At 43.2% G+C, this 14,470-nt stretch overlaps 1 protein-coding gene across 8 annotated transcripts in view; it reads left to right on the forward strand.

Moving 5' to 3' along the window:
• SVIL (supervillin) overlaps positions 1-14,470 on the forward strand; it is a 231,288-nt gene that overhangs the window by 117,928 nt on the left and 98,890 nt on the right. For 5 of the 8 annotated variants that reach the window (XM_042945239.1, XM_042945238.1, XM_042945240.1 and 2 more), the window contains exon 3: positions 12,835-12,892. Coding sequence is in view for 3 of the 8 variants with exons in the window: in XM_042945242.1 (XP_042801176.1) it covers positions 11,073-11,133; positions 12,835-12,892 (119 nt within the window). In the remaining 5 variants the exon portion in view is untranslated. Of the gene's footprint in view, positions 1-9,932; positions 11,134-12,834; positions 12,893-14,470 lie in introns of those variants that run through there. The other 3 variants (XM_042945242.1, XM_042945235.1, XM_042945241.1) reach the window with 1 other exon arrangement.

A 14,470-nucleotide genomic window follows, 5' to 3' on the forward strand; every position in this document is an offset into this window, starting at 1 on the left:
TATTTTCTTTCTTAAAGACCATGCTGCATGATGTCCAGGCCTGAAGAGAACCTGGAATTTCTTTTCTACTGGGACTTCAGTGACAGCTTTTCTGTTTCTTCATAGTAGATGAGTCTCCTTGTTCTGGGAGGTTCCTTCCTTCCCACCTGCCTTTCCACCTCTGTGTATCCTGGCCTGTCACATTCCTTCTGAATGTGGCCCCCATCTCAGCCCCACACCTCCTTGGCTCTTATTTTTTTATTGTTTATTTTTTAAAAATGTTTTATTTATTTTTGAGAGAAGGAGAGAGAGAGTGCAAGCGGGGAAGGGGCAGAGAGAGAGAGAGGGAGACAGAGGATCTGAAGCTCCCCTATGCCCCTGCGCTGCTGATGGGAGCAAGCCCGATGCGGGGCTCGAACGCACGAACTGTGAGATCATGACTTGAGCTGAAGTTGGACGCTCAGCTGACTGAGCCACCCAGGCGCCTCTTACACCTCCTGTAATAAAACACTGTTCTCAGGGCACCTGGGTGGCTCAGTCGATTAAGCATCTGATTTCAGCTCAGATTATGATCTCACAGTTCGTGGGTTCGAGCCCCACGTTGGGCTCTGCACAGACAGCTCAGAGCCTGGAGCCTGCTTCGGATTCTGTGTCTCCCTCTCTCTCTGCCCCTCCCTCGCTCATGCGCTCCCTCTCTCTCAAAAATACACAAAAATTTAAAAAATAAACAAAGCACTGTTCTCACCCCATGTGTCATGCTTACATCACCCCTTCCTGCTGGCACATCCACTTGTCTCCTCCATTCCCAATTAGTCTCACCTGTCACCCCCTCCAGGAAGCCTTCCTTCCTCAGACTCCTCCACTGATTCCATTTCCTTGCTTCTTCCTGGACGTAATATCACGAACGGCTTGTACTAGTGGTTTCCGACCTCTGGGGCATATCTGGGGTAGGGGGACCTTCATTTTTAGCAGGTACCTCATCTGACCCTGAGCGGCACCAAACTTTGATATCATTTGCCTTATATCAGATGTTAAACTTACTCGTGAGTGTAAGTATATCTTTAGTCATTTCAACAAGCAAAGAGAATATACCTTCAACTTCTGTGTCGTAACCTTCCTGTGCCACTCAGTCTTTGAGCACAGGATCTGCTTTGCGGTGGTCATTGCCTGTGGAGAAAGCTATCGTGACCAGGTCCGATCTCAGTCACATCCCTCCACTTCCCCATCGTTCAGCAAACGCTGACTCTAGGTAAGCTAAGTAAGGTCCTGGGTACCAGTTAAAGTACATTTGTAGGACACTGGACATGCTGGGGATGACAGGTTGCTGGATTTTTCTTGGGTTTTCATACTAATTAGTTCTGTGAGGTTGCTGGGGTTTTTTATTTTTATTTTTTAATGTTTATTTTTGAGAGACAGAGAGAGAGTGTGAGCGGGGGAAGGGCAGAGAGAGAGCGAGATACAGAATCTGAAGCAGGCTCCAGGCTCTGGGCTGTCAGCACAGAGCCCACTGTGGGGCTCCAACTCACAAACTCAGATCATGACCTGAGCCGAAGTCGGGGCTCGAACCCACGAACCCAGATCGTGACCTGAGCCGAAGTCGGACGCTTCCTCAACGGAACCACCCAGGTGCCCCTGCTGTTGTTTTTATGAAGATGCCCTTCTGAGGACGAGGAAGCCCCCAAATTATTTTATTCAAAGCTCTTGCCTTCAGATCACTCAATTATAGCCACAGAACGGCTCTAATCTATCAGATATCAACAGTAATATTACACATTTACTTGTCTGCCATCTGGATTTTTAGACTCATGAAAAGCTCTCATATCTGATGATTCAGTATTTCCTTACTTTCTGTTCATGTTAAAACCATCAAACAGCGAGTATTGGATGACTGGAGTTGGCAGAAGCCTGCTCCGAGCTCCCTGGATAACTGTCACCATGCCAGCCCCCTTCCCCTCTGCTGGGGCTCAGCCCTCAGCGAGCGAGGTGGGGCCCGGGCCCCCGCAGCTGTCAAGAAACAGTGTTCTGCACCTCATGTTCTGGGATACAGTTTCAGATTTTACACTAAATACCTCAATGTATACTTATTTGCCAGATCATTGTTGAAGGGCCCTTTGTGTATTGGTGCTTTGAGGAGGTCAAAATGTCCTTGGCGTCTCCCTGACCTGGAAGGGAGTAGTGGGCCACGTGCAAGGGGCCTCGCGAGGGCAGTGCCCTGGATGCCCAGCGCATACCTCTAACCCGTGTCACTTTGTGCTTAACTTTTAGTGTTCTGTCCCCATTCCCCCTGCACGCCAGCTCCTGGTAACCACCATACTCCTTTCTGCTGCTGCGAATTTCACTACTCTGCATACCTCGTGGGTGGGAAATCATACGATATTTGTCCTTGGTGTCTGGCTTAGTCATTGAATATAATGTCTTCACGGTCCATCCATATCGTAGCACATGTCAGAATGTCATTCCTTAAGGCTGAGTCATATCCCATTGTACGTATATTCCGGTGTACATTTTCAACATGGAACCTGACCTTCCCCCACCCCCCCACCCCCCCACCTTGCTTGCTCTGAGAAACAGTTGACCATTCTCTCTTCCCGTAAGCTACCTGGGTTATTTTCCCCAAGAAGTACTAGCTACAGATTCAAAATCGGCCAGAAGTTAAAATGATTAAAGATCATTTTCACTTCAAAGGTTAACATTCCTCTTTTGGACATTTAAAGGCACGAATAAGTCCTTACGGGTTCGCAGTAAGCCTTTTCTTTAAAAACGAGTTCTGGAATATAGCAAGACTGACGTGGTCCTTTCAACACATCTGACACAGAAATCTCTGTGAGTTGTAATATTTCTTACCGTTGAAAGTAATTTTGCCTTTTCATGTCTGCATACTTGGCCTGTTTAAAATTACTTTATGCAGTCGTATAACACAAAATTTTATTTGAGACTTAGCCTGAATATTCCCTCTAACCAAAATTCGGAAAGCATTTTGCAGCGCGCACAGGAGGAGACTTTCACTAAAATGAGGAATCTGGAATGTATGAATAAACCAGTATGTGATAAAAGGGAAATGAAAAGGACTTAAATGGGCTTCCCACTGGTGGGATTACCTCATGTCAGCCAATTCTGCCCCAGATTAAGAGTCTGCACACATAAATAAAATCCCCACAGAAAATGTGAATACCATTTACAGCTGCTGCTAGCACACAAAATACTGCTTTACTAGGCTATAAAAATATATCCTTCACTTTGGAATTTTAGTCCAGCCATCGCCTTTCGTAGCTTAGAGTAGATTTCATTAAAGTCGTTCTGCCACACTTCTTACAGTTTTAGAAATGTATCAGTAACTCACAACGGCATGTGGTCAGGTATTGTCCATTTAAAAGTCAGCTCATTTTCCTGTGGGCTGTGAGTTCTTCAGTTGCTTTCAAGGAGCGCAATGAGGAAGCATAAGGTGACATCATACAGGCCTCAGATGGACCGTCACAGACGCTCACGTCTCTTTTCAATATGGAGATCCACGTGCGGGTTAAATAACGCGCGCCAGTTTTCCGAGCGCATCCCCATACGGTTGACCCTTGAAGAACACGGGCTTAAACTGTGCAGACTAAATTCTATGTGGATTTTTTCCCCCAATAAATACAGCCCAGTACCATAACTGTATTTTCCTTCTGATTTTCTTCATAACGTTTTCTTTTCTGTAGCTTACTTTATTGTAAGAAGACAGGATATAACAGGCGTGCCTGGGTGGCTCAGTTGTTAAGCGTTGGCCTTTTGGTTTCAGCTCAGGTCATGATCTCACGGTTTGGGAGTTTGAGCTCCACGCCCAGCTCTGCACTGACAGCATGGAGTCTGCTAGGAATTCTTTCTCTCCCTCTCTCCCTTCCCTCCCCTACTCCTGTACTCACTCTCTCTCTCTTTCTCTCTCTCTAAATAAAAGTGAAAAAATTAAAAATAATACAGTATATAACATACAGCAAACAAAATATGTGTTAATCGACTGTGTATGTTATTGGTAAGGCTCTTGGTCAGCAGTGGGCTAACTTTCAGTTAAGTTTGGGGGGAGTCAAAAGTTCTTTTTTTTTAAATTTTTATTTTTGAAAGAGAGAGAGAGAGAGAGAAGGGGAGGGGCAGAGAGAGAGGGAGACATAGAATCCCAAGCAAGATCCAGGCTCCGAGCTGTCAGCACAGAGCCCGACGCAGGGCTCGAACTCACAGACCGTGAGATCATGACCTGACCCGAAGTCAGATACTTAACTGCTTAACCGACTGAGCCACTTCGGTGCCCCGGGAGTCAAAAGTTCTACTCAGATGTTCGATTGTGTAGGGGGTCAGTGCCCCAAGCCCTACCTGTTCAAGGGTCGACGGGACATTCTCTCTTGTAATCATGACCTCCCTTCGTATTCTCTTTGATTTCATTTTGACCAGGAAATGGTTGTTTTGCCTTCAGAGCTACATTTCAAGAGTCTGGAGCCCACGGTGTCTCCATTTTCTCATGCTGATGGGGATAGTAACAGTATCTTCCTGCAGGCTTTGAGAGCGCTGAATGAGTTTAATGCCGCAGAGCACTTAGCATCATGCCCACCCTGGCGTGCCAGGTCAGTAAGGGTCCCGAGTCTTAGGCTATTCTGTATATCATCCCAGTAGGTCTGGTAGAAAATGGGTAGTTGCCAGTGGAGGTGTCGGGCTGTTTTCCCGTTCATTGGCTTTGTTCCCATTTTGTCCTCCATGATGATGACCCCTGAAGGACAGCTTCACTCACGTAGCAGGGGTGCATGAATGTGTCAGCCAGACAACAGACAGGGGGACTGGTTCCTCATAAAGCCTCCATGTAATTCTGAGCCACAGCTGTGAATTGGGCAGCATGTTCCCTGCGGGTTTAATACCCTGATCCTTTGTCATCTAATGCCTTATCTTTTGACCTTGGCCATTTAGGAGGTGACCCTTCTTACCTGGACTCCCACTGACATTGGCCACAGTTAGACTACAGAAATCAGCTCCTGTTTTTCCCATTCCATCGTATCTCTGACAAATCTTTAACATTTTCTTCCTGTTTCTTCCTGCAAGCAAATGTTTACGTTCTATATCCCTGCTTCACATTGTAGGAAAGACAAGAAGACATTAGTAGAAGTCTCATGGTAAGGAAGGAGTGGTAACCATTCCCCTATATGCCCCCTAGAAAGGAAAGAGAGTTGCTGAGAATGGACCAGAATCTTAAGAATGAGGGAGGACAGAAGTGATCTCGTTGCTTGTCTGCTTGCCTGCCCGCTTCATTCCCTCGTTCACCCAGTATTTATAGTTTGTTGTTCCGAACCAGGCCCTGTGCTAGGAACGTATCTCAGGTGTTGCCCCTCAAGTCGATAATCCTTTAGAAGACAAGGCTCTTAAGCAGGAAAAGGGTAATTGGCAATAGAGAAATACTGAGAGAGATGACAATCGTTGAAGGGGCTTAGCAGGTGAATTCAGTGCTGGTTGGCAGAGAAAGTTGGTCTCGGCACTTCCATGTGATTATGGTCCATGTGGGGTTGAGTGTGAGAAACATGGGGTTGCATGTTACCAAGGGCTTTGGCGATTCTCTGGCCAACTCCTCTATAGCCAAGAAATGCATATGTTCAGGGGAAAAGGGCAGACTGATATTGTGCCATGAGCCCACAGACACAATTCCATTCATGATTTTCTCCTGGATGTTTAGGCCAAATCTAAGCCTTGAGATTTCAAAAGGGCCTATTACTTTCATCTTTATTTGTCATTAATTGTTTGGGTGACTGTAGAAGTAATTCATGTTTACTGTGTATCTATTGGACGATAGAGGAGGAAAAACTTGATCAGTTATGTCTGAGTAGCGAGATAATTAATGTTTTGGAGTATTTACTGTCTTTACAATGAAGTGGGGCGTGTACCTCTAATACATCGTGAAAATTTTTCCGAATTACCAACTGCGTTTCAAACCTGGTTTTCTTGGGTAATTTACTTACTCACTGTTTCTGTATGTTCTAGGCTGCTTCCAGTTTTATGCGTTTATAAACAAACTGTGGTAAACATAGTTGAACTCGTTCAAAGTAGTCTCCTTTAGTAACACCCTTATCCTGTCCATCTCCAATAAGGTGGGAACTTTGGGAAGGGAAGGAAGAATACATTGCTTGCTTTTTTCCATAATACCCCGGTGCCACCAGCCACACTGACTTATATATTTGCCCGAGGGTCTCAGATATGCCCTGTTTACTCATGTCTGGGGTCAGTGCTGGATTTGAGGGACATCTGTGGAACCAAAACCAGACCAAGGAATCATACGAAATTTGTAAGAAGCAACCAGAAACTGGCTTGACTCCTCCCCCAGGGGTCAGACTGGCCCCTTTACCAATAAAATCAAGATAGAGGGCTGGGAGACCCTAGGACAATTCAGGACATATTTACAACAATGGCCCCTGTTATTTTGTATCCAGGCCTATCAGAAATGTGGGAGTTGTCCAGGGGAGAGGGAGTGAATGTGGATTTCTAGTCTGGCACTGTCACACCATAAGCCATGTGACCTTGAGAGAGTAGTCAAACATTTTACAAAATGAAGATTTGTGATCAGGAAGGCCCCTTCACCTCCAGTTTTCCCAGAGTCCAAGGCTTTGGATTTACCAAGGCCTGATTCACTTGACCGAGTGATTTCGCTTTGGGATGTCAGCATCTCAGTGGCCCATTCATAGATCCTTTCTTGGTCATCCACGACTCACAGATCATGACGTGGTACGCCCATGACCATGACAGTGACCTCCCTCCTGCCCTCCCATTTCACACATTTATGCCCCTTCCACTGAAGCATTTTCTTTCGTCCCCGTCTAGAACAAATTTAAGCATTTGCTGTGTTTCTTTTTAATTTCAAGATTAAAACTTCAAAAACTTCCAAGAAAATCCTTCCTTTAAACATTACTTCTGAGTATTGAAGACAGTGGTGCTTCAAAAATGGAAAAGATCAGTTTTTCTGAGTGGACACAGTGGCAGAGAATTTTGTGCATCTTGTGAGTCTCCTTCCTTTGTGCTGAGCTGGTGGTTAAGTGCTGTTGTTGGAAAGGGAAGACAGCACCATCTCTGTTTTAAATCAAGACGTCTTCCCCCTGAAACTTAAGAAAATCACAACCACAACTTCTCGTTTTCTCTGCAGAGAAGTAAAATAGCTACCCTATAGAATGAGGTGGGGAGATGTTTGTCTATCTTGTAGCTCTTCTGTGTGAATGAGCCAGCCAAAAATAATAACATTAGTGTTAGTGGTTATTATTTCTAATTAGTGGAGAGTAAATAAAAAAAAAAAAAAACTGCGTGCTTTTTGCTGATGTAAAAATGGAGATTTCTTCAGTCTTTTTGGTCTCATGAGGATGAGATAATTAAATAGGAAATTAAATTGCATATTCATAATTTCATAAAGAATGCTCTGCTTTTTCTTTTCAACAATGAAGGCATATATAAGTCTGTTTGTTTTTTTCCATAAGTGATGGGTGAGGCATGTATTTCTGGTAAGATTCCGTTACCAACGTAAAGAGAACATCCAAATCCTTTTTATTCTCAATTGGAATTTCATTTTAAAAATTTAAACTAGAGTTATTCCTTAGTAATAATTCAAAAGAAATATTTAGATACAGTTAGGGTAGTTCTAATTGAGTATTTTCTAACAAGAGTAGTTTTCAGGAATATAAACGGTCATGAGCAGGTGATACCGTGTCTTATAAGCTAAGTTCTTTATAAAGATTATTTGTAAAACATAAATATTATTTCATCTTATCTAAGTATTCACTTCCAGAATCAGTTGGCTTGCCCAATTTCCTCCCTTCCCCTACCCCTTCCCACACTTCTGTTTTCCTATTTTTTTTTCCCAGTTAGCCATGACCTCCACAGCTACGTATGTTGTTCCTTGCCGGGTTTTTTTCAACTGCCCTGTTTGCCATATTTCTCCCCAGCTTTATAAGAGATGTAGTAACCAGAAGCATAGAGAGAATGCCATATGCCACCACTGACCCACGGAGTCACCAGTGCCAGGGTACCTTCTGTTGACGTACCTTGATTAATTTGGCATATAATTCTTCCTTTTCAAGTTAGGTTTGTCTGTGGTTTAGAGATCAGGTTAAGTCAATCTGATTTGAAATCAGGATATAAAATCAATGAAAATCATTTTAGAGTGTGAGCTCTAGCCTTTAGCAAAGATTATCCCATCATTTCATACGGTCATTCAGCACACATTCTCTGGGGGCCTGCTCTGCACCAAGTATAGTGTTTAGTACTAAGTATACAAAGATGGACATACTCAGGGTCCCTGCCTCCCACTGGGTGTGGGGGACAAATCATGGTCTTCAGCCCACCTTCCCAAGATTCTATGGCTCCATCCCTAACCAAGTACCCATGAGCAAGTTACTTCTCTGGCCCTCTGCTTCCTTGTCTTGTAAATGACGTCGCTTTCGTAGGTTCTCTTTAACGCTCCTTTTAGCTGTAAAATTGTCAGTCTCTAATTATTACTGCGTGGCTCACCATCTACATGTTGCAAAAATAAACCGGGGACTTCAGGGTTTCTGGTCCTGCATATAAGAAGTTTGGAAGTCACTCCTTTTTCCCAACAGCAAGAAAGAAGCCGAACAGACTGAAAAATCAGCAACTCTTCTTGGATCCGTAAGAGAGAGGAGGACCCAGGGCAAGCCACTGCTCCTAGGGTTGGAGACATGGACAGGCCAGTACAGGGAATTGGGACTCATGGGAGTAGAGACTCACAGGCAACTCAAGAGAGCAAAGATAGTCTCTGCCACCAAGGCTGCCAGAACAACTGGACGGCCCCATGGGAAAAATATAATAATAATAATCTAGATACAGACCTTACACCCTTCACAAAAACTAGTTCAAAATGGATCATAGACCTAAATGTAAAACACAAAACTATAAAACAGCTAGATGATAACATAGGAGAACACCCAGATGACCTTGGGAATGGCGACGCCTTTTTAGATCCAACACCAAAGGCATGACCCATGAAGGAAAGAATGGATAAGCTGGATTTTGCTAAAATTATAAAACCCCTACAAAAGACAATTTCAAGAGAATTAGAAAGGCCGCAGACTAGGAAAAATATTTGCAAAAGACACATCTGATAGAGGGCTGTTATCCAAAATATACAAAGGATTCTTAAAACTCAACAATGAGAAAACAAACAACCGAGTAAAATATCTCAGCAGACACCTCACCAAAGAAGATACGCAGATGGCAAATAAGTAAATGAAAAGATGCTCCACGTCATGTGGCCTCAGGGAAATGCAAGTTAAACAATACGATACCACTATGTGCCTATTAGAATGGCAAAAATCCCAAACACGGACACCACCAAGTGCTGGCAAGAGTTTGAAGCAACATCAACTTTCATCCGTTGGTGGTGGGAATGCAAAATGGTACAGTTACTTTCCAAGACCGTTTGGCACTTTCTTACAAAACTAAACTTACTCTTACTATACAATGCAGCCATCACGCTCCTTGGTATTTATTTACCCAGTGGAATTGAAAATGTCTGTCTACACAAAAACCTGCACCTGGATGTTTATAGCAGCTTTGCTCATAGTTGCCCAAACTGGGAAGCATCCATTCCGTGGGTGAATGGGTAACCAAACTGTGGTGCATCCAGACAATGGAATATTATTCCTCACCGAAGAGGCATCAGCTCTCGAGCCTTGAAAAGACACGAAGGGGGGCGCCTGGGTGGCGCAGTCGGTTAAGCGTCCGACTTCAGCCAGGTCACGATCTCGCGGCCCGTGAGTTCGAGCCCCGCATCGGGCTCTGGGCTGATGGCTCGGAGCCTGGAGCTTGTTTCCGATTCTGTGTCTCCCTCTCTCTCTGCCCCTCCCCCGTTCATGCTCTGTCTCTCTCTGTCCCAAAAATAAATGAAAAACGTTGAAAAAAAATTTAAAAAAAAAAAAAAAAAAAAAAAAAAGAAAAGAAAAGACACGAAGGATCCTTCGATGCATATTACCAAGTGAAAGAAGCCAACCAAGTGAAAGGAGCCAAAAGGCTCCATACTGTTTGACTCCCAACTATCTGACATTCTAGGAAAGGCAACACTAGGGAGATGGAAAAAGATCCGTAGTTGCCGGGAGAGGAGGAGGGAAGTAAATAAGGCAGAGCATTGAAGATTTTCAGGGTAGTGAAAATCCTCTGTGTGATATTCCGATGCGAGATGTCATTACACATTTGTCCAAACCCATAGAATGTTGCGAACCTTAAGGTAAACCACGGACTGTGGGTAATGACGATGAATCAAAGCAGGCTCATCCTTGGTAAAAATGTCCCCCTCTGGTGAGTGCTGTCGCTCATGGCGGACGCCACGCATGATGTAGAGGCGGGGGACAATGTGGGAAATCTCTGTCCCTTCCCCTCAGTTTTGTAGTAAAGCTGCTTTTTAAAAATTAATTCCCTTTCAAAAGTAACGATGAAATAACAAGGGGGCAGTCCACGAGGTAATGCTTAAGAGCTTCTGTCTCAAATTAAAATTTCTGAACCTCCAGTAATATCTGCCTCTTCTTTTCCTGCAATTTCGCTCATGTGTTGTTCATAAATCTGGACTCTTAACGATGGGGTTTTGGCTCCCTGTTAGGTGAAATATTTCATTTAACTTAGCCAAAGCCGGACTCCAAGCAGCCTGGGAATTGTTAGGCGGCTTCCCCTTTTCCCAGTACCTCAAGAGCCTCTGTACAGTTCCTTTTTGTTTATTTTTAGGGAGAGGAGGAGTTGTTTTTGACTCCCCCGGTGATGGTTAGGTGGCAGTATTGTCTATTTAGCTGAAGCATAAGTTGTGATTCGGCCCCCGCTTTGAAGTGGAAACATCAAGAATGGCCCATCAGCGGAGTCCAGCCTGTTTGAGCATCCACAGGCCTGATTTCTGCTTGTAATCTGATTACGGGGTTTGAGCTGTTCCAGCCTGCAGCCTCCTACTTTGCGTTGACTATACTTTTCAAGGACACGAGTGCCTGATTGCTGTAGCCCTGTGCTGTGAAGAATCTCAACCCAGTTTTGCTTAGACGGGCTGAAGGCCGTGGCTGGTTGAGAATTAAGCTGGAGAGCAGGCTCTGTTACTAAACTTTCCATGTGCAACCATGTTCAGAAGCCCAGAGATTGCCAGCTATCTGGGAGTTTTCCAGTTCTCTGAGAGACAAGGTAAGGCAAGAGAAATAGGAATTGCACGTATGGGTTTGTTGTATACTCTGATGAAAGCCTTTGCAGCTTCCAGTTTACCATATATTCTCCCGTGTCCAGTTAGTTATACGGTTTCCTCGAAGGACACTTTAAATATCTAACGGAGTGTATGCATTGGCTTATCTTGTGGCTGAAAAATGTGGGTTTGTTTGTTTGTTTCCCCTAGTGTAAGTTACAGAGACTGCTAAACCACTGTAGCCTCTCTGCAGGAAAAATTGCAAATTCAGTTAAAATGTCCAAACTTGGGATCACATTCTGGACGTGCTGTGCTTTAGCTAAAATCTTTTTCTAAACTGAATGCTACATATACTAAATCATTTCCAGTAGACAGTGGTGTTTGTCTTTTTATGGAATCTTCATGTGAACACTGTTGGGAACAAAATGCTGTTTTTGTAGTGGCTTCCTTTAGAGTGCAGAGGAAAATACATGCTTTCCGTTTAACTACTGGAGTGGCATCACAGATTCTGATCACTGATTGAAGAAAAGTGAAATGCTCAAGTTATTTTGAGTGGCACATGTGAACTTCAGGCATTCTGTAGCTAAGTCTTTCCCAGCACAGACATACCATTAGGAAGTGAGTCGAACAGGCCTCAGAGTCAGAAATTTTCTTCTATACCACTTGATAGTTTTTTGAACCGAGTTCTCACACATAGCCAGATATGTGAATAATCAGGAAAAAGCCTAGATGTTTAATTGGCATTATACCTTGCATTTTATTGTATATCTCTAGTGGGTCACAGTTTCCAAATTCCGGGATCCCGGATGTGTTTTGATGGATAAGGGCATGTCAGCATCTGGTATATTTTCGTACCTCCTTTTCTTCTGGCCCCCAAATATTAAACAGTAAAAGGTACTTGCCCCCAAATATTAAACAGTAAAAGGCACTTCCTTAGAAGTCTCTGTAAGTGGTCTGCTTGTGGTTTCCTTGGTGGACAAAGGGTTACTATGCCAAAAGCTGTAAAACAGATTACTTGCCATTAGACTGGTATAAATTTGTCTGTGCCTGGTTTTGATTAACTGGTTCACCCGGATGTGTGTTTTTTTCTGCATGGCTTTGTTACCACCTGTCTTTACACGATACATATCTTGACTTCAAAAATAAAGAAAGTAGTTAATTTGATGTGTTGTTATTGTTTAGATTTTAAGGAAGGCAATAAAACCAGCAGAAGCATTTCCTCTGCTCTTCAACAGCCCCTTAAATGCACACAGTCTTTAAAGGTGTCTCAAATACATCAGGCAGTGATGAGTTTCAACGTTACCTTGACCAAAATTGTTTAATTTTTTTCCTCCTTTTTTTTTTCCTGGAGTATGTAACTATGCCATTCAGTATGTATTTGCTTTGAATTATTCTCGTAGCTATAACAAATTTACATGATAGGATTGAACTATGTCAGATTTTTTTTTTATTTTTGTTTTTATTTTTTTCACCCGCAGAGTTATGTTGACCACATTTCAGGAGAAGGAAAAAAACCTTGCCTAGGTTGTGGAATTTGATTCTTAGAAGGTGTCATTTTTGTATTCATATTTCTTGTCTGGTTAATGGTTTCCTTTTTTCTTGTTATATGTTCAATGGGACTTTGGAGAATTTTTTTCCCCACTGGAGATTGTTTTTTTAACTTATTATGTAGTTATTTCATTGTTACCTTATTTCTTTCTCCTTAGATTTCAACCAGAAAAACTTAAGCTTCCTTGGATTACCAAGTCAAAGAAAAGTTCCAAGGTAAAGTGGTCTTTGCTCAAGACTCTTAGGATTTAGAGATTTGTGGTAGCTTTTAGAATTATTCTCCTAAATTCCTAATTCATGAGTTTGAATGTTTGGCAATATGTTTTCTCCCCAGAGTTTGATTTATTAAAGTATATGAAACAAGCTGACCTAATTGTAGATTCAGCCAGAAAAGATTCTTTTTGTATTTATTAATGCTGTTTATGGGAACTATTTGCAGAGCAGATATAATTTTGAACCTGTAGAGGGCTACTATCTTTTCTTTTTTTTTTCATACCTGCCTCTAAGCGTGGGATGTCCTTTTGCAATCTGCCCATTAAGTAAGAGAGTTTTTGATTTTTAAAGAAAAGATTTAGCCTTGTGCCTCTCTTCCCTCCCTCCTTCCCCCCCCCCCCTCCCCCGCCCATCCCTCCATCTGTCCAGTGAGGTCCTGCTGTCTCTTAACCTTTCTGCTCTTCGGTTCCCTACAAGATTATGGGTACTAATTTGATTTACCTAATGTGCTAAAACTCTATGATATAGAATCATTCATATAAGCTTTGTAAAAATGAAAGTTTGTGCCAAACAAGATAGCTGTATCTCAGATGCTTCTTAGCAGATCACTGTCCCTAATAGATGTTGGATTTTTCAAGTGGAGACACAAAGTTATTATCCCTAAGACATACAGGCATAGACCCCAATGTACATTTCATTATGGTAGAAGGACCCAACCCTGATCTCCCCAGCCTTCCACTCAGATGCACTTCTTCCTAATGTATCCTGCATGGCATTGCCTCCTTACTCTAAAGGGTTTGCATTTCAATGGTTTTGAATAAACAGCTGTCTAATCACTGTCCTCATCAGGCTGAGCCGGGCTCTGCATTTGAAAATGGGAGCAGGCATCTTTCAGGACACACTAGATGAGATAAAGAAAGCCTTGATGGATTTGATCCACATCTTAGTATCAAGTCAGCTAGAGTTGGCTGTCATCAGTAAGGCTGTCTGTCTTATTTGACTCAGGAAATCTTAACTTTTCTAGCGCTTGACAGAATCTCCCCTATTTCTTATCTTTGTCCGATAGCATCTAAGCCTTATATCTTAGTTCCAGCTACTACAACAAAATACCATAGGCCGGCTGGCTTAGAAACAACAGAAATTTATTGCTCACAATTCTGGAGGCTGGAAGTCTGAGATCAGGGCGCCAGCATGATTGGGGGAGGGCCCTCTTTCCATCTGCAGACAGCCAACTTCTTGTATCCTCACGGGGTGGAATGAGCTAGGGAGATGGCTAGGGTCTCTCGGGGGGGGGGGGGGGGGATTGTTTAGTTCTATTTTCATTGAAGTGTAGTTGTCTCTGTGTCTCTTTTTATAAGGACACTATTCTCATTCATGAAGGCTCCATCTGACGGCCTAATCCCCTTCCAAAGTCCCCACCTTCTGGTATTATCGCTTTTGGGGGTTTGCATTTCAACATACGAATTTGGGGGAATACAGATGTTCAGACCACAGTAGCTTAGTCCCCAGTGTGTCCCCGGGCAGGTTGGTTTAGCTGTAACAGAGCTAACAAGTGACTAAGAAAAAGGAAGAGGAGGAAAG

The sequence above is a fragment of the Panthera leo genome, chromosome B4 (assembly GCF_018350215.1).
Source record: "Panthera leo isolate Ple1 chromosome B4, P.leo_Ple1_pat1.1, whole genome shotgun sequence".
Classification (NCBI taxonomy): domain Eukaryota; kingdom Metazoa; phylum Chordata; class Mammalia; order Carnivora; family Felidae; genus Panthera; species Panthera leo.